Source organism: Lithobates pipiens, unplaced genomic scaffold, assembly GCF_037356315.1.
Source record: "Lithobates pipiens isolate NorthernLeopardFrog02 unplaced genomic scaffold, aLitPip1_a1.2 Scaffold_18, whole genome shotgun sequence".
NCBI classification, from domain to species: Eukaryota; Metazoa; Chordata; class Amphibia; order Anura; family Ranidae; genus Lithobates; species Lithobates pipiens.
Window position 1 is genome coordinate 41,301,999 of NW_027507758.1, and position 20,212 is coordinate 41,322,210.

Here is a 20,212-nt window from a genome sequence, read left to right on the forward strand (position 1 = left end):
TACAGTGCCAAATCTTCCCCTACTGTACAGACCTCTCCCCCTATAGTGCAGACCCCCTATAGTACAGACCCCCCTACAGTGCAGGACCCCCCTACAGTACAGGACCCCTCCTACAGTGCAGGACTCCCCCCTACAGTGCAGGACTCCCCCTACAGTGCAGACCCCCCTACAGTGCAAGACTCCCCTACAGTGCAGAACCCCCCCACAGTGCATACCCCCTACAGTAAAGAACCCCCCTACAGTGCCAAATCTTCCCCTACTGTACAGACCCCTCCCCCTATAGTGCAGACCCCCCTACTGTGCAGGACCCCTCCTACTGTGCAGGACCCCCCCTACAGTGCAGAGCCCCCCTACAGTGCAGACCCCCCCACAGTGCACAGACCCCCCTACAGTGCACAGACCCCCCTACAGTGCACAGACCCCCCTACAGCGCTCAGACCCCCCTACAGCGCTCAGACCCCCCTACAGTAAAGAACCCCCTAACAATACAGCCCCCCCCACAGACCCATAATGTACCTGAACACACATGAAGAGCCCAAGTCAGTGACATTGCAGGGGGGAAGTGCGAGCAGCACCCAAGTGGAGTGACACCTGATGGCTCAGTGATCCGGGACCCGGCGTAAAAAATCCCCTTCTCTCTGTGGTCGCGTGACTCGCGTCGCACCGTTCTGATCAGTCTCGGCAGCGGCTGTCACTCACAGCCGAGCAGAGTGAAGCTGCCTCCCCCTCCTCCTTTACGTCTACACAGTGCTGTGCATGCAGGAAGGGGAGGCGGCTTCACTCTGCTCGGCTGTGAGTGACAGCCGCTGCCGAGACTGATCAGAATGGCGCGACTTGACCACAGAGAGAAGAGGATTGTTGCGCCGGCCACCGGGTCCTAGATCACTGAGCCGACAGGTGTCACTCCACTCGGGTGCTGCTCGCACCTCCCCCCTGCAATGCCGCCCACTGCCAGTGCCTCGGGCTCTCTCTGTGTGGGCTGCGAACCCACGGCGCTGTCTCCTCTTCAGTTGCGGAGGGGGAGGACGCCGGCCTGACACCCCCCCCAATGTGTGGCACCCGGGGCGGCCCGCCCCCGCCCCCCACTTAGTTCGCCACTGGCTCCGCTGATGGACACAGATGTGAGGAAGGTACCTCTGATGGGGCACCTGATGTAAGGACAGACTCCGCTTGGGACACCTGATGGCATCTGGTGGCAGTCAACGTAGCTAGTGACGCGCTCATATATATATATTTAGGATTTAGCAGAATGACGACATTGAATTGAGAGGAAGCATCATTACAAAACAAGGACTACTAAACAGGCAGCATACATAATAAACCACAATGGGCTCCCCCTGTAGAAGATCAGTGGTCTTTGGCACCGAGATCTCAGCCCAGTGAGATATCACATTAGGATTGGTATCTCTTGGTAGAAATCATGACATTTGGGGGGTGAGTAGCTGTTAGGGAAGTTATGTGGGCTTTTTAAAGCACTTTACGGTACACTTGTTCTGGCACAAAAAAGCCAGGAGCTGAGAATGAACTCCCGGGGGGAGGGGTGTCTATGTATATATAGAAGTTATAAATGCACAATAAGAAAATATATTTTAATGTCTAAAGATTTGTATGTTTATAAAACAGAAAGAATTAAAACATTTTTTTCTCTCTCCAGGAGAATATGATCCATCATCTCCCAGTGTCACCACCCCCACCTTGGAGGGGGAGGACAACCCACTGGTTCCATCCACCAGTGACAGAGAGCCAACAACACCGGCTATGACTGTGGAAGACCAACCAAGTGCAGTCTCCCCATCTACCATTGAGGGTGAGCAAACTGCACTGGTGCTATCCACCAATGACAACGAGGCAACTCTGGCTATGACTGTGGAGGACCAACCAAGTGAAGTCTCCCCATCTACCATCGAGGGTGAGCAAACTGCACTGGTGCTATCCACCAATGACAACGAGGCAACTCTGGCTATGACTGTGGAGGACCAACCAAGTGCAGTCTCCCCATCTACCATCGAGGGTGAGCAAACTGCACTGGTTCTATCCACCAATGACAACGAGGCAACTCTGGCTATGACTGTGGAGGACCAACCAAGGGCAGTCTCCCCATCTACCATTGAGGGTGAGCAAACTGCACTGGTTTCATCCACCAATGACAACGAGGCAACTCTGGCTATGACTGTGGAGGACCAACCAAGTGCAGTCTCCCCATCTACCATCGAGGGTGAGCAAACTGCACTGGTTCTATCCACCAATGACAACGAGGCAACTCTGGCTATGACTGTGGAGGACCAACCAAGTGCAGTCTCCCCATCTACCATCGAGGGTGAGCAAACTGCACTGGTTTCAGCCAACAGTGACAATGAGGCAACTCTGGCTATAACTGTGGAGGACCAACCAAGTGCAGTCTCCCCATCTACCATTGAGGGTGAGCAAATTGCACTGGTTCCATCCACCAGTGAGATTAAACTGGATACAGTTAATGAGAACCAGCAAAATTCACTCACTCCTTCTAATGGTGAGGTTGAAAACAAATTTTGGGCTTCATTTGCCAACTTTATGAAGCAACAACAACCTCCAAAGTGCAAAATAAGTGAGTCATCACCTCTGGTCCCTTCATATCTTGGAGACAAAATGTCTGTGTGGAGTTCACTTTCATCCATCCCCACCATGAACAAGAAGACATCTGAACTGGTCCCATCCTGCAGTATCAGGAAACTATATGCTGAAACCTTCACCTTCCATGAGGAACTTGGAGAAGGGAGCTTTGGGAAAGTGGTGTTGGCCACCCATCCAGCCACTAACCAAAAGCTGGCGGTAAAGTTCATCTCAAAGAGAAAACTACTGAGATGTGGACCCTGGATGGCACTCACAGAAAGATGGATTCTGGAAGAAGGCAGAGAGTGCCCATACATCACCCATATTTATGGATCTTTCCAAACAAACGTAAGTCTTTTAATCTCCCAATTTCTTCTTCTCTTTCCTGTATTGCGCTCCACTATTGATCCAGACTCCCTACAATAGTTATGCAAATGGTGACTTTTTTTGGTAGTCAAAACTTACACATGGCAAAGCATCCCCCTGCCCCATGAGATGACAGTGTTCAGACCCGTCATCTAGTCCTTCAGGCACTAAGTGCTGAATTGGAGGAGGCAGAAGAAAGCTTAACTTGTGTCCCACATCAGGTTCTTCTGAGGGCTCTGGCTATTGATCAGGACAATGCAGTAAAGGTGAAAGAAGAAGTCTCTAGAGTGCTTCCTACAAGGCTGGAGCTTAGTGACATAAACTGTACAGAGTAGAGGCTTTCCTTCAAGAAACCACATACTGAGAGGCCGCCATTACTGACTTCAGACATTACTAGTTGCCTGGCTATCTCTGGCCTTAAAACTTTGAGTCACTGAGTCAGAACACGTCTACAACTGGCAAGGCAGGATAAATCAGGATTCCTGATCGACATACATCTTTCAGGATGGGAAGCCAAAATATAGAAGTCATTGGGCCACCATAACAACTTGACAAAACTAGTATTGTGGTAAAGGTCTTCCAGCAATGGCGGTCTAATATTCTTCTCTGTCTGGGTTTCCTGAGTTCCTCCCCAGGAAGCATTTAGTAAAGATGCCACACTGCACTCTCTGCTGGTGTGCGTGTCTTCATATATCCCTTCACAAAGTGAAAACTTCAATGTCTATAACGTAATCTGTTTTTCCTATTTTCACAGAACCATCTGGCCTTTGTTATGGAGTTTCTGTGCGGAGGAGATCTCTCCGACCTGATAAGAAATTCAGCTCCACTTCCTCTGGACACCTTAAGGTAAGTTTGTCAGGGTCACTTTGGAGTCGGGGGAGGCTGACCACTGAGAACAGGCAGTGACCTATCCAGGCCCCTCCAGCTGATCCCATCCATCTATACCCCTATGTACTATAGGGAGAACTCACTTTATCTTTACCATTAACTGGTGTGTGATGATTTTTGATGCTAATCCATGTATTTCTCTCTCCATCAGAAACCTAACAGCGGAAATTATTTGCGGCCTGCAATTCCTGCATGACAAAGAGATCGTTCACAGAGATCTCAAGCCAGAAAATATCCTGTTAGACAACGCTGGCCATGCCAGAGTTGCGGATTTTGGCTTGTCAGCGAAGGGAGTCACCCAGGCTAAGAGAAGTAACGAACATACAGGGACACCAATCTACATGGCTCCAGAAGTAAGTATGCTCCCAATATCAGATTTAATTAGAACATTTATCAAGATATACCCATTATTATGGTTGGATATGGAGAAGAGATAAAGGGGTGCTCCACTTCCACTAAATAGAGAATGTCTCCACTGGTGACCCGGTTGCTTTTAATGGGTTTCCAGGCTAGAACCATATCCCCAACAAAAGCTGGGAAGTTCTGAGTCATGGAGCAGTGTTGGGGCTTCTTTGTAGGGGACATTGAGGCCGAGGGTAGATGGATTCATCTGCCTGGCCCATTTCACACATATGAATGGGGTAAAACCTCCAGTAACTGCTCACCCACTGTTTCCCTTCTCCTCTTTAACATGGGGAGCGCTTGTGAAAATTGAGCTATTGGGGTCAGTATACCTTCATCCACCTACTTTAATTGGGGCAATTAAAGGGCACCTCTAGGCAAAGCCCCAGAGTGTTTAATCCCTTTCTATTTTATCCGACACGTAAAAAAAAAAAAGGGGTTTTGACTATACATCCTGTTTAAGCCCCACCTCCAATATTCGCAAGCTCCACTTCAGTTTGATGCCGTTTCACTGCAATTTTAGTCATGCATGAGCTTTATACATCACATATGTCGCTATGTTGTCATCTCTGTCCTCTGCTTGGTCTGACAATGTGCTCATCCCTCTTTCTCTTATGTTTCTACAGGTCTTGCAAAAAATGTATTATTTCAGTATGGTTGACTATTTCTCCCTTGGAGTCATAGTATACGAGATGGCGTTTGGGAAACATCCCTTCTACACCACGGAGGACTGGGAAGAAATAAAGACGAATATTCTTGAAATGGAGCCAGATTATGAGGAGGGTATGGACCCTGACCTCCATAACCTCTTAGTTAAGGTAAGTTACAGAGAGCCTTAAGCTCCTCTATTGCTCAGATATTGTTATTGGTCATGCAGCATCTCATTATATTTCATTCTTCATTACAGCTTCTGTGGAAAGACCAAGAGGAACGAAACCATCTAGTCAGTGACATCAGGAACAATCCGTTCTTCAAGACCATCGACTGGGCAGAGTTAGAGCGAAAAAAAGCAATGCCACCTAAATCCGAACCAGTAAGTATACAGATAATAGAGTCCAAAGACATTGGACGGGGAGGGGAGATTTTCAGCAGCAGGCTCCTCACCATCTAAGACATTTGTTTTAAACAGACTTTTCAGACCTGTCTATGAATTCGTGATCACTATATAATCATACAGTAGGGTCTGAATGATTTCTGTTCATTATTGGAGTTAATTATTGTGTATGTTATCTGACCACTAGAGGGAGCTAGGGTGGAAGGAGCCTACTTGGTGAAATCTGCTGCACTTTGGGTGTGGGGTTTGTTACCACTCTCTGTATCAATTAGAAGCAGTAATGAATGTCTTTTTCTCTGTCTAGATTTGTGAGGAACCATCAAATAACAGCATGCCCTTGAATGAGTATATCAACTACCTGGCCTGGGAGGCTCCAATATCACGATATGAGCAGGAGTATTTCACAGGCTTTTCATACATGAGCGACAGTCTGAAGATGTCACCAATGGACTTATTTTCACATCCACCATTATCGCCAGAGAAGAAGCCTAATTTTGCTGACTGTAGTGATGACAGTGAGTGTCAGAAGGAGGAACCAATGGACAGGTCTCCAATATTACCACTGAACATCCATGGACCAGTATCAAATCCAATGGAGAACCATTATAAGGCGGCTCTTCAACAATTGGCAGAGCAAATGGTCTTTCTTCAGCCATCACCAGCAGTCAGACAGGAGAATCTCTTCACACCCTGGCCAATGGATTATGAGGAGGCTCATATGAACCTAAAAGAGCCAGGGGAGCAGAATGATATCGATGACTTTGGCTACCAGATTCAGCAGCCACCACAGGAATTCTTCCCAGCGGCATACTGCCAGGAGAATGTGTTTACACCGTTGCCGATGTACCATGAAGAGGCTCATAACAATGTCATAGAGCCAGGGGAGCAGAATTATATTGATGACTTTGGCTACCAGATTCAGCAGCCACCACAGGACTTCTTCCCAGCGGCATACTGCCAGGAGAATGTGTTTACACCATGGCCGATGCACCATGAAGAGGCTCATAACAATGTCATAGAGCCAGGGGAGCAGAATTACATCGATGACTTTGGCTACCAGATTCAGCAGCCACCACAGGACTTCTTCCCAGCAGCATACTGCCAGGAGAATGTGTTTACACCGTGGCCGATGTACCATGAAGAGGCTCATAACAATGTCTTAGAGCCAGGGGAGCAGAATTACATTGATGGCTTTGGCTACCAGATTCAGCAGCCACCACAGGACTTCTTCCCAGCGGCATACTGCCAGGAGAATGTGTTTACACCGTGGCCGATGTACCATGAAGAGGCTCATAACAATGTCATAGAGCCAGGGGAGCAGAATTACATCGATGACTTTGGCTACCAGATTCAGCAGCCACCACAGGACTTCTTCCCAGCAGCATACTGCCAGGAGAATGTGTTTACACCGTGGCCGATGTACCATGAAGAGGCTCATAACAATGTCATAGAGCCAGGGGAGCAGAATTACATCGATGACTTTGGCTACCAGATTCAGCAGCCACCACAGGACTTCTTCCCAGCAGCATACTGCCAGGAGAATGTGTTTACACCGTGGCCGATGTACCATGAAGAGGCTCATAACAATGTCATAGAGCCAGGGGAGCAGAAGTACATCAATGACTTTGGGTACCAGATTCAGCAGCCACCACAGAACTTCTTCCCAACGGCATACTGCCAGGAGAATGTGTTTACACCGTGGCCGATGTACCATGAAGAGGCTCATACCAATGTCATAGAGCCAGGGGAGCAGAATTACATCGATGACTTTGGCTACCAGATTCAGCAGCCACCGCAGGACTTCTTCCCAGCAGCATACTGCCAGGAGAATGTGTTTACACCGTGGCCGATGTACCATGAAGAGGCTCATAACAATGTCATAGAGCAAGGGGAGCAGAATTACATTGATGACTTTGGCTACCAGATTCAGCAGCCACCACAGGTCTTCTTCCCAGCAGCATACTGCCAGGAGAATGTGTTTACACCGTGGCCGATGTACCATGAAGAGGCTCATAACAATGTCATAGAGCCAGGGGAGCAGAATTACATCAATGACTTTGGGTACCAGATTCAGCAGCCACCACAGAACTTCTTCCCAACGGCATACTGCCAGGAGAATGTGTTTACACCGTGGCCGATGTACCATGAAGAGGCTCATAACAATGTCATAGAGCCAGGGGCAGAGGCGGCTCTAGGCTTTGTGAGGCCTTAGGCAAAATTTAGACACGAGGCCCCACTCACGCCCATAATGGATAAAAAAAAATTCAAAGAGAGGGGGAGGAAGAGGGAGGGAGGGGGAGAGGAAGAGAGAGAGAGGGGGAGGGGAAGAGAGAGAGAGGGGGAGGGGAAGAGAGGGAGGAGAGAGAGAAGGGGGAAGGGAGAGAGAGAAGGGGGAAGGGAGAGAGGGGGGGAAGGGAGAGAGAGGGGGGAAGGGAGAGAGAGAAGGGGGAAGGAAGAGAGAGAGAGGGGGGAAGGGAGAGAGGGGGGAGGGGGGAAGGCGGGAGAGAGGGGGGAGGAAGAGAGAGAGAGGGGGAGCGGGAGAGAGAGAGGGGAGGAAGAGAGAGAGAGGGGGAGTGGGAGAGAGAGAGGGGAGAGAGGGGGAGAGAGGGGAGAGAGGGGGGGAGGGGGGAGGGGGAGAGAGGGGGGAGGGAGGAAGGTGGAGAGAGAGATCTCTAGCCCCGTTCCTGTCTGCAGCCCCTCCTGTGTACCATGTCCCAGTCTGCAGTGCCTGTCTATGGGAAGCTGTGTGTGATGCTCGGTACTTTACCTTCCATGCCAGCAGGGTGTTCATGACGGCCAGCAGCAGGCAGGGTCCATTCTCAGTCTGGGTGGGGACAGTGTCCTGCTCCTTCCAGAGGATCTGGTTGCTGTGAGATGGAGTGTGCGTTTTCTTATATTCGGTGTGCGTTTAATATATTCGGTGTGCGTTTATTATATTTGTTTTTCTTATATTCGGGCAGCACAGTGGTGTAGTGGGTAGCACTTTCGCCTAGCAGTAAAAAGCGTCACTGGTTCAAATCCCAACCATGACACTACCTGCTCAGAGTTTGCATGTTCTCCCTGTGCCTGCGTGGGTTTCCTCCGGGTACTCCGGTTTCCTCCCACACTCCAAAGACATGCTGGTAGGTTAATTGGCTTCTGTCCAAGAAATTGGTGATATCCTTGAAATCCTTGATGGTAGGGACTGATGTGAGTGTGTACTCACTCAGGATGGACTGGTGTCTTTATTCAACCTTACTAACTATGTAACTATGAGAGCCCATCACCAGAAACACTGATCCCTGAAAGCTGTGAAGTGAATATACCAAGCACACCAGAAGAAATGTTTGACCAAAGCAAACCTGTGCAGGAGTCAGAACAAGAGGTGGAACTCATATCGCCTAACTCAAGTTCCCCACCAGATCTGGTGCATGCAATTGCCAAGATGGCTGCCTCAACTGCTAACTGCTTTGTGTCTCCAGGGAGAAATCTGCTGTGTAAATTGGAATAAAATGTAAACCAAAAGTAATGCGTTTGTGTATGGATTTTGTTAAGCACTTTTGAATAATATATATTTTTTGTAAAATGATAGGATTATTTTGTATTCTCATTTACAGCCAGGAGGTGGAGCACTCAGCTCCTTTTCAAGTATTTTCTAGGCTATCCTAAGCAACTTGGCTGAAAAAAAGCCTGCTGTTTACTATATAGCTCAATAGCTCTCTCTGACCCTCCCTGTAACCACAATACCATCCCTCCCTATATCCCCAAGAATAACCGCCCCTGTAACTCCAATACTATCCCTCCCTATATCCCCAATACTATCCCTCCCTATATCCCCAAGAATAACTCTCCCATTAACCCCAATACTATACCTTCCTATATCCCCAAGAACATCCTTCACTGTAACCCCAGTAATAACCCTCCCTGTAACCCCAATACTAACCCTCCCTATTTCCCCTATAATAACCCTCCCTGTAACCCGAACACTAACCCTCCCTATATCCCCAAGAATAACCCTCCCTGTAACCCCAATACTATCCCTCCTTATATCCCCAACAATAACCCCCCCGTAACCCCAAAACGAACCCTCCCTATATCCCCAAGAATAACCTTCCCTGTAACCCTAATACAAACCCTCCCTATACCCCTAAGAATAACTCTCCCTGTAACCCCAATACTAACCCTCCCTATATCCTCAAGAATAACCCTCCTTGTAAACCCAATTCTAACCCTCCCTATATCCACAAGAATACCCCCCCTGTATCCCCAATACTAACCCTCCCTATATCCCCAAGAATAACCCTCCCTGTAACCCCAATACTATCCCTTCCTATATCCCCAAGAATAACCCTCCCTGTAACCCCAATACTAATCCCCCCTATAGCCCCAAGAGTAACCCTCCCTGTAACTGAACCCAGTAAATCTAGTGAGAAGGGGGGGTTGAGCCCCGAGTTCGCCTTTAAAAAGCTGGTCTGTAATGTCGGCATCTATAATGCCTCAGGAGCCCTAAAACACACCAATGGTCACATCATGAAGTGGAAGTTCTCCATGCTTGAAAAGAACTGTTTGGCGGCTCAAACTGTCTCATCTCTATATGGAGGATCCCATCCCAGCACAGTGTTCTCTTCTGCCTCTGGCTCCCCAGGTATAAAATACACAATCTACTTCATCTTGTCTTCCTAGATAGTCCTGTTCCTCTCTCTCCACCTCTGTCCAATCACACATACATTATATTACCAAAAGTATTGGGACACACAAACTTTCCAACCGGGCCATAGCTGAATGATGGCTACAGTGTGGTTGGATAATTCTGGGAGGTGCACAATGATGTCCCCCCAGAATCACGATCCCCACACACACCCTGGGGCGCACACACAGGAGTGTCCATGCTCGCCGTGTACTCGGGGCCCAGCGTATCACAAATCGGGGTAAAGGGCTGCTGGGATTGGCCCTTTACCCCGATCCATGACGCTACGGGTCCCTAGTACCCGCCCCTTTGCCATGTGATCACTCCGTCCAGCAGATCCAGAGCGATCACTGTCCATGAACCGGCGTCCTGTCCGGTTCTCTCCTCTCCTCACACTGATCGTGTGAGCAGAGGAGGGAGAAGCTGCAACTTGAGGCTGCTTGCTTTTTTTGCATGTATTCCAAGTGCCCATCTGTGCTCCAGCAGTGCAACATCAGAGCCCATCAGTGCCATATCAGTAACCAGCTGTGCCACATCAGTACCCAGCCATGCCACATTTGTGCCCAGCCGTGCGCTACAGTGCCCCAGCAGTGCAGATCTGTGCCTCAGCAGTGCCACACCTGTGCCAAAGCAGTGCCATATCAGTACCCAGCCATGCCACATTTGTGCCAGGCAATGCTCTACAGTGCACATCTGTACCCATCAGTGCACATATGTGCCCCAGCAGTGTCACACCAGTACCCAACAGTGCCCCAACTGTGCCCAGCACTGCCCCAGCAGTGTCCCATCTGTACCCAGCAGTGCCCTACAGTGCTACATTAGTGCCACATCTGTGCTCTATAGTGCCTCATCAGTGTTAATACAGTGCCCATCAGTAAGTGGACCCTCATCAGCACCCATCAGTGTAGTAAAAATGTGTAAAAAAATGTGTTTTCATTTTCTTTCCACAATTTTTCCGAAAAATTGTGGGGAAAAAAATGACATGTTCAAAAGACTCATTATGCCTCATAGAATATAAGTTGGTGTTTCTTTCCAAAATGGGGTCATTTTGTGGGCGTTTCCATTGTCCTGATGCTCCAGGGCCTTCAAACGTGTGATAGTGTCAGGAAAGGGTCCGTCCGCTGGTAAGATCCATCATTTGGCATGCAGTACTGAGGTCCACCAGCAGGTGTCTCCTGGCAGTTTGTAACTGTCAGGAGAGACTTTCCCTGCTGGTGTTATGTCACCATTGGGCCACAGTACTAGCGTCCACCAGCGGATGGATCCTGGCAGTAGGGAGCAGGCAACACTTTCTTCACTCAAGTGTTACTGGAGGACAATTAATGCAGTCTTATAAATACCCGGCAAGCCCACACATGCTTGTCTTGGTATCTTTCTCCCTGGAGCCTGACCCCATCCTGGACCTGGCCCTCCTGTTTGCCTTGGATCCCTGCTGTACAGCCCATCCATCCATCTATCTATCTGTCCTCGCCCTGTGCTGTTGGTTCCCCATCTGCTGACCCCCCTGTGTATGACCTCGGCCTGGCTTTTGTTACAATTCTGGTATTCCCCACTATTTGTATATATCATTGTTGTTTGTGGTTTTGGGTTGGTTGTGCACTATTATATTCACTTACTTTTCACCTATGTAAATAAACACCATTATTTTTCACTTACATGTGTTTCTGGTTTCCTCTGTGCAGTCCACACAGTCTGGTCTACTAATTCTCTGATAGTATACCAAGGCCATCCCTGACCAGAAGTGGCTACACAGAGGAACCATCTTGGTTCAGGTTGCTTTGCTGAAATGAATTTAGAGGTGATTCGTTATTATGCTTTGCTGGTGTCTGAGAGTAGTGACTATCTCCGCCGGACACTGAAAGATTCGTTTAGCTCACTCCTGGGTTGATCAGGGCTGTATGCTGTTTGGGGATGTTCAGCCATTAATTCAAATCTGCGCAGAGCTGGCCCTCAGGGCCGTCTTTAATATTGATTGGACCCTGGGCAAAACTTTTCTTGGGGGGGGCCCCCCATGCAGTTTTGCTCTCCACCTGCTCTGAGACATACAATAAATAGCAGTTAGACTCAATCAGTTTACTGAATCAGATCAGGCAGCTATAGCGATTGGTTGCCAGAGGTTACAGTGTATCATTACCACTCACTGACTGGTTGCTAGAGGTTACAGCACATGATTTCTGCTTGTTTATTGGTTGCTAGAGATAACTGTGGATATGACCTCAGAGGGGCATGATATACATATCAATGCTGTCGGCTGCCCCTATTTACATATGAATGCTGGTAATTTACATGTAAACACAGGGTCTGCAGATGAGTCATCTTTACAAACAATAGGGCAGAGCTGGGCAGCATTAGTAGCAACACTTCACACTGAGATATTGGGACACAGCACAGGACTAAAACCCTCAAAGGACGAGGGAATTTAAACCAGGATAGTTGTCAAGTATGAGGCAGCTGCTTTGGGCCCCACAACAATGACAGGGCCCAGGTGCCCCTTTTGCCCTGCCTTAAAAAACGGCCCTGCTGGCCCTGCATCCCAGGGGGGCCATGATGATTTTTCTCCCCCTTTCAGTATTAATCAGGTCACATCACTGGTATGGCTTCTGGAAGATGATTCCCCTTACTTTTTTGAGCATTACACAGCCTGTTCCCAACAGATAATAGAATGTGTTGATTCTGTACAATTCCTTGTCAGACAGGCAGTATGTAACCCACAGTTTGTACAACTACTACTTTTAGCATGGTCTGGTATTTTGCAATCAGCCACAGCCAGCCCACAACAAACCATCTCTGCTACCAAAGACCTGCCTGCCCAAGAGCCTCTTCCACCATCACCTATGGCAACCTCAGTTTCAGCCCAATATACTCTACTCCCCACCAAATATCAATACTCTGTTTCTTCCTGTTGCACATACCCTGCCTTTAATCCAACTGCCTCTTTCCCGTTGCCTACTATCCCTCAAGAACTTCCCCTAGCTACTGTTACCTCTTCCTTGCCATATTCCAGCCCTTCTCTCCAGTCTGCTTCATCCCCCTACCTATAGATCTGCAGCTACCTACAGGTCTTCAGTAGCTAAATCTAAAGAGACGGAAGTTCTTTCCTACCCATTTGATCCTGCCAGTAACGCAACCTGCCTCCACACCAACCAACCTGCTCCAGTCTGCCTGCATGCCAGCTGAACCTGATCACCCACCCGATTCTGCCAAACATCTGCCTGCTATCCAGCCAGTGTCTCCGCCTGAACTTCCTATGCTCCAGTCTGATGTGCCTGACGTCCCAGTGCCCGCTGTCCAGCCTGACATCCCAGTGCCCGCTGTCCAGCCTGATGTCCTGCTCCCGTCCTTCCAGTCTGATGCCTTCCAATCTGATGCACCTGACGTGTCACTGCCTGCCTTCCAGCCTGACGTGCCGCTGCCTGCCTTCCGGTCTGATGCGCCAGTTTCCCGGTCCGATGTGTGCCTGTGCCCGCTGCCCAGGCTGATGTGCCTGTTGCCCTGTTCAAGGTGACTGCTGCCCAGTCCAACAACCCGGACCCTGCCGATGACCTGGAGCCCTCTGTCTACCTAGATGCCCTGCCTGAAGAGCCTGTTGCACAGCCTGATATACCCCCCCATCCAGTGTTCTGTTTGACGCCATAGACTATGGACAATTTCAGCCAATTGGAGCGTCCGGAGGCCGCTCCTTTGAGGGGGGTACTGTCAGGAAAGGGTCTGTCCGCTGGTAAGATCCATCATTTAGCATGCAGTACTGAGGTCCACCAGCAGGTGTCTCCTGGCAGTTTGTAACTGTCAGGAGAGACTTTCCCTGCTGGTGTTATGTCACCATTGGGCCGCAGTACTAGCGTCCACCAGCGGATGGATCCTGGCAGTAAGGAGCAGGCAACACTTCCTGCACTCAGGTGTTACTTGAGGACAAATAATGCAGTCTTATAAATACCCAGCAAGCCCACACATGCTTGCCTTGATATCTTTCTCCCTGGATTCTGACCTTGAGCCTGTATCTGACCCCATCCTGGACCTGTCCCTCCTGTTTGCCTTGGATCCCTGCTCTACAGCCCATCATCCATCTTTCCTCGCCCTGTCCCATTGGTTCCCCATCATTACCCATCTGCTGACCCCCCTGTGTATGACCTCGGCCTGGCTTTTGTTACAATTCTGGTATTCCCCAATATTTGTATATATCATTGTTTGTGGTTTTTGGGTTGGTTGTGCACTATTATATTCACTTACTTTTCACTTGTGTAAATAAACACCATTATTTTTCACTTGCATGTGTTTCTGGTTTCCTCTGTGGAGTCCACACAGTCTGGTCTACTAATTCTCTGACAGATAGGTTGTCAGGAAATTGGGTGTGTAATTTATGTCCCTAGAACATCTGAAGGTGCTCCCTGTATGTTGGGCCTCTGTATGTGGCCAGGATTAGGGATGAGCTTCGAGTCGAACTCGTGTTCGACACGAACATTGCCTGTTCGGAACGGCAAACAATTTGGGGTGTTCACAGCAAATTCAAAAAGCCATGGAACACCCTGTAAAAGTCTACGGGAGAAATCTAAAGTGCTAATTTTAAAGGCTTATATGCAAGTTATTGTCATAAAAAGGGTTTGGAGCCCTGGGTCCTGCCCCAGGGGACATGTATCAATGCAAACTTTTAAAAACTGCAGTTTTTTTGGGAGCAGTGATTTTAATAATGCTTAAAGTGAAACAATAAAAGTGTAATATTCTTTTAAATTTCATACAGGGGTGTCTATAGTATGCCTGTAAAGGGGCGCATGTTTCCCGTGATTAGAACTGTCCCTGCACAAAGTGTCATTTCTGCAGGAAAAAAAAGTCATTTAAAAGCACTTGTGGCTATAATGAATTGTCGGCTCCCCGTAATACATAGAACAGTCATTGATTTAAAAACAAAAACAAACAAACGTGGGGTCCCCCCCCCCAATTCAATTACCAGACCTTCAGGTCTGGTATGGCTATTAAGGGGAACTCCACGCCAAATAAAAAAAAAAATGGCGTGGAGTCCCCCCCTGCTGTGGAACAGAGATGACAGTTGCTCTTTAAATATTATGATTTAAAAGCGAGTTGCTTTAAATAAAATACACCCTGCGGTTAGGTGTGCTGAAATGCAAGGAAGATGTTGATAAGGGGAGAGAGCAGAGTGAAAGACAGAAAAAGTCAGTGTGCTGGATGGGAATGGTGCGGTTACCTGTACAGTTAGGCCGAGAACACACGGATCAAAATTCAGTGGGTTCAACAGCTATGTATGTAGCTTCCCCTGTTGGACACAAGCTAATCATTAGATTGGCTTCTGCTGCCTATTTCCTGATATCAGCATACAATGTGGATGTAGAAAACTTGATTTTTTTTTTTTCATTCAGGTTGCTGGCTGAAGGAATAAAAAAAACTCATAGTTGCCAACTGTCCAGAATTTCCCGGGACATTCCCGGGATTAGGACATTTGTCCCGGGAAATTGAATTTCCCGTTTTTTTGCCGCGGCCGGCGGAGACAATGTCTTCCGCCGGCCGCCATTTTTAAAAAGACCAGAAGCTGGTCTTCAATAGAGAACCCGCCCACCCCCCGCTGCCAGGGTGTGTGAAGAGCAGTGAGCGGCGCCACAGTTCAAAGTCAGGCCAGGAGATGTAATGTCCTGTCGGGGGAGTCCGTGCAGTGAGTATGTGGGGGCCAGTCTGTGGATGTGGGGGCCGGTCAGTCTGGATGTCAGAGGGGCACCAGATGTAAGGAGGGGCTCCGCTGATGGACACAGATGTGAGGAAGGTACCTCTGATGGGACACCTGATGGCAGGCAACGTGGCTAGTGCCGCGCTAATGGCTCCCACTGATTCTGCATTATGGTGAGTTGAATGATTTCATTTCATATTACAATGTAATAATAGAAATAATGCGCTTCAATCATCCTGACACCATAACAATCATGGCGCCGGGATGATTGAAGCGCTAACACCAGGTATTTGGAGTATCTTTATCTGCTGATTGTCAAACTCTGGCAAACACATATTGCTATTGTGGTACAGGATCGGGGGGGGGGGGGGGGGCTGCTGTCTCCCTTTTCTCTCCCCCCGAATCTCAGACTCTAACCACACCCCTTTGAGCCACGCCCACATGTAAGCAATGCCCATATTTTGCTGCCGCTTTTTTTGCCTTTTTATATGCCACACCTATAACCGCATGCCCCGCCCCCTAATTATAATACAACTCTGCCTACTGCCAAAAAAGTGTCCCGATATTATTATTATTTTTTTTTTTTTTACAATGTTGGCAACTATGCCAGGAGGACCCCACTGCTGACAGAGACATAGAAAAGCAAGACTACAGTTTGCCAAAATGTACTTGAGTAAGCCAAAATCCTTCTGGGAAAACGTCTTGTGAACAGATGAGACCAAGATGGAGCTCTTTGGTAAAGCACATCATTCTACTGTTTACCAAAAAACGGAATGAGGCCTACAAAGAAAACAGTACTTACAGTGAAATATGGTGGAGGTTCAATGATATTTTGGGTTTGTTTTGCTGCCTCTAGCACTGGGTGCCTTGAATGTGTGCAAGGCATCATGAAATCTGAGGACTACCAAAGGATTTTGGGTCGCACTGTAGAGCCCAGTGTCAGAAATCTGGGTTTGTGTCCGAGATCTTGGGTCTTCCAGCAGGACAATGACCCCAAACATACGTCAAAAAGCACCCGGAAATGGATGGCAACAAAGCGCTGGAGAGTTCTATGGTAGCCAGCAATGAGTCCAGATCTAAATCCCATTGAACACCTGTGGAGAGATCTTAAAATTGCTGTTGGGGAAAAGGCTCCAGTCCAATAAGAGAGACCCGGAGCAGTTTGCAAAGGAAGAGTAGTCCAAAATTCTGGGTGAGAGGTGTAAGAAGCTTATTGATAGTTATAGGAAGCGACCGATTTTTAGTTATTTTTTCCAAAGGTTGTGCAACCAAATATTAAGTTAAGGGTGCCAAGAATTTTGACCAGCCCTTTTTTGGAGTTTTGTGTGACATTATGTCCAATTTGCTTTTTTTCCTTCCTTTTTTTTTTTTTGTTTTGTTCCAATACACACAAAGGGAATAAACATGTGTATAGCAAAACATGTGTTACTGCAATACTTTTCTGTGAGAAATACTTGATTTTCTTGAAAAATTTCTGGGGTGGGTGCCAACAATTTCTGCCATGACTGTGTATGTATGTGTGTTTTATATATATATATATATATATATATATACACACACATGTGATCTGACTGGGGGGGGGGGGTGGGGTGCTGGATACTCATCCTCCCCCACCAATCGTCAGGCAGGGAGACAGAACTGCAATTTGCATATATAAACAAGGCAGATTGCAGTCCTAACAAGGAGGGGAGGGATGGAGTTTGCGTCCCTGCAAAGCAGGGGATAAAATCCACTACCTCCCCTATTAAAAGTTCCTCACACAGTACACCTAAACACTAGCTAGGCACACAATTAACCCTTTGATGTTAATCCCTTCCTAGCCAGTGTCATTAGTACAGTGACAGTGCATATTTTTAGCACTGTATTAGGGTCACTGATTCCCTAAAAGCGTCAGTTAGTTTCCCAACTGTTTGCTGAAATATCCTAGTCCCACTATAAGTCACTGACTGCCACCATTACTAGAATATTAATAAATTATATACACACACACACACGTGTGTGTATATATAAATATATATATGTATGTATACATACACATATATATATAATGCATGATCTGGCACGCAGTTGCCGCCCTGTAGCAGTAAAACTGCTAATAGGGTGTTTCAGAAGCGTTTACCAGGCTGGCTAAGTTCACATGTATGTGTGTCAGGAATGTGTGCAAAATTGATTGCTTTTCTGACATGCATAGAAACCCACTGCCATTAACAGATGCACAGCAGCACTATTGTTAATGGCATCCCCACACATCTGCAAATGCACATGCCAAGCCGCATGGTGCTGCAGTCAGAGACCTCTTTTCCACATTTCTCAAATGTAGGGCAGCCCATTGAAAAGATTGGGATGCCCTACACACAAGCCTCGGGAATGTGCAAAACAGGGAAACACGTCCATGTTTTGCACATTCCCAAGGGTTGTTTGTAGGGCATGGTTACACCTGTATGTGTGAACCAGTTACTAGATGCCTGCATTAGTCTTTTTTTTTTTTTTTGTTTAAGTAGAATTAAAGGCAAAAAAAATCTTTTTTCATTTTGAATGAAATAAGGGAGGGTTATAACCCCTCTGGTGCATCTTTGCCGACCGGAATAATGGGGGTTATAACCCCCCTGGTGTGTCTTTGCCGACTCCTCCAAGCTGTAAGCCCATAGGGTTCATGGATAGGGATGGCCGAACAGTTCGCCCGGCGGTCGTTTCGCGGCGAATTTCGGCTGTTCGCGGTCCGCCATTTCGGCGGACTATTGGCGCCGTTCGCCCAGCGGACTTCCGTGTTTTTACTGTGTAAAGGAACTTTGACCTGATGACACATCCATCATGGGGTACAGGACAGCCAATTGAGACATGACAGCACATGGACACTTGGACATTCCCCCTAACTTATAAATGCACCCGATCCGGCGGCCATTTTACATTCTTTCTTCTGTCACTATAGGGAAAGGTTGCTGTTTGGAGCAGGGAAAGATAAACCGCTAGCTATTTGGTACACAAAAGTTCTTTTCAGGACTGGTATAGGTGTTAGGTGTATATAGGTTTGCTGTGCTACTGATTGTTGCAGCAGCCTGATGCCACGCTTCTGATGTCAGTGCTCTCTATCACGGTGCTGCTGTCAGTGCTGTATATCACGGTGCGGGTGTGAGTGCTTAATGTCACGCTGCTGATGTCAGTGCTCTCTATCACGGTGCTGCTGTCGGTGCTGTATATCACGGTGCTGGTGTGAGTGCTTAATGTCATGCTGCTGATGTCAGTGCTGTATATCACGGTGCTGATGTCAGTGCTGTATGTCACGCTTCTGATGTCAGTGCTCTCTATCACGGTGCTGCTGTCAGTGCTGTATATCACGGTGCGGGTGTGAGTGCTTAATGTCACGCTGCTGATGTCAGTGCTCTCTATCACAGTGCTGCTGTCGGTGCTGTATATCACGGTGCTTGTGTGAGTGCTTAATGTCACGCTGCTGATGTCAGTGCTCTCTATCACGGTGCTGCTGTCAGTGCTGTATATCACGGTGCTGATGTCAGTGCTGTATGTCACGCTTCTGATGTCAGTGCTCTCTATCACGGTGCTGCTGTCAGTGCTGTATATCACGGTGCTGATGTCAGTGCTGTATGTCACGCTTCTGATGACAGTGCTCTCTATCACGGTGCTGCTGTCAGTGCTGTATATCACGGTGCTGGTGTGAGTGATTTATGTCACGCTGCTGATGTCAGTGCTCTCTATCACGGTGCTGTTGTCAGATGACTCTATCACGGTGCAGGTGTCATTGCTGTATGTCACGCTGCTGATGTCAGTGCTCTCTATCACGGTGCTGTTGTCAGATGACTCTATCACGGTGTAGGTGTCATTGCTGTATGTCACGCTGCTGGTGATCATCTCCTGCACCCTCTTCTTTGCCTACCCTGGTCCCTGACCTTCCCTCTCCTCCATTGCCTTCATGCGCTCCACAGTCCTGAATTGTCAGAACAATTTCCCATATAAAAAAAGAATGCTTGTAGTTGTCGATCCCAGATTCCCCTCATACATGTGTTATGTCATTGGCCATGTGGTGGGACTATGTTTGCACAGCTAATAATTATTTTGTGGCTGCATATTTGACCTATAGGTTTGCGAAGTTCGCCTCCCATTGAAGTCAATGGGGCCCGCCACGAACGTTCCGTTTCGCGAACTATCGGCCGCGTTCGCGGTCCGCGTTCGCGAAACGTCCCGTCGGAAGTTCGTCCATCACTATTCATGGACTACGCCAGACAGTGTGGGCATGGTCACTCACCTTGCATGCAGGGGGACCTTTCTGCACAGAGCGCACTCATCAATGCCTGGGACCAATCTAATATTGAGACAGTTTCCCAACATAGAGATGAGCTTTCACTGTGTACAGTAATAAAGTGCAGAGTTCCTCTGAAAAGTAATTTGTCACATGACATTCCACACTGTAACATGCCTACTCCACCAGTACAGCATACTTCTGTTACCTCACTCACAGTTACAGAATGGGGTCCCGCCGTATACCTAGTGTTGGCCTTATGTGTGCACTTAACTGGAGCTGGAGCAGAACCCTCTCTGTAAAGTACCAGAGATTACATCTTTA

General features: G+C 48.0%; 2 protein-coding genes across 2 annotated transcripts in view; one reads left to right on the top strand and one right to left on the bottom strand.

Moving 5' to 3' along the window:
• The window catches only part of LOC143987091 (uncharacterized), a 91,140-nt gene that overhangs the window by 8,896 nt on the left and 62,032 nt on the right, over positions 1–20,212 (bottom strand). The window lies entirely within an intron of this gene.
• LOC143990042 (uncharacterized) lies at positions 4,878–7,545 on the top strand. The gene is made up of 2 exons (XM_077490271.1): positions 4,878–5,278; positions 5,604–7,545. Exons 1-2 carry the CDS (start codon positions 5,117–5,119, stop codon positions 7,509–7,511), a joined length of 2,070 nt encoding a protein of 689 aa, XP_077346397.1. The 5' UTR covers positions 4,878–5,116; the 3' UTR covers positions 7,512–7,545.

Excerpts from the sequence above, each read along its gene's own strand:
- LOC143990042 (XM_077490271.1), top strand. The coding sequence starts at position 5,117 with ATGCAGCATCTCATTATATTTCATTCTTCATTACAGCTTCTGTGGAAA. Across the intron at positions 5,279-5,603 it reads TGCCACCTAAATCCGAACCA|ATTTGTGAGGAACCATCAAA; the intron begins GTAAGTATACAG and ends TTCTCTGTCTAG.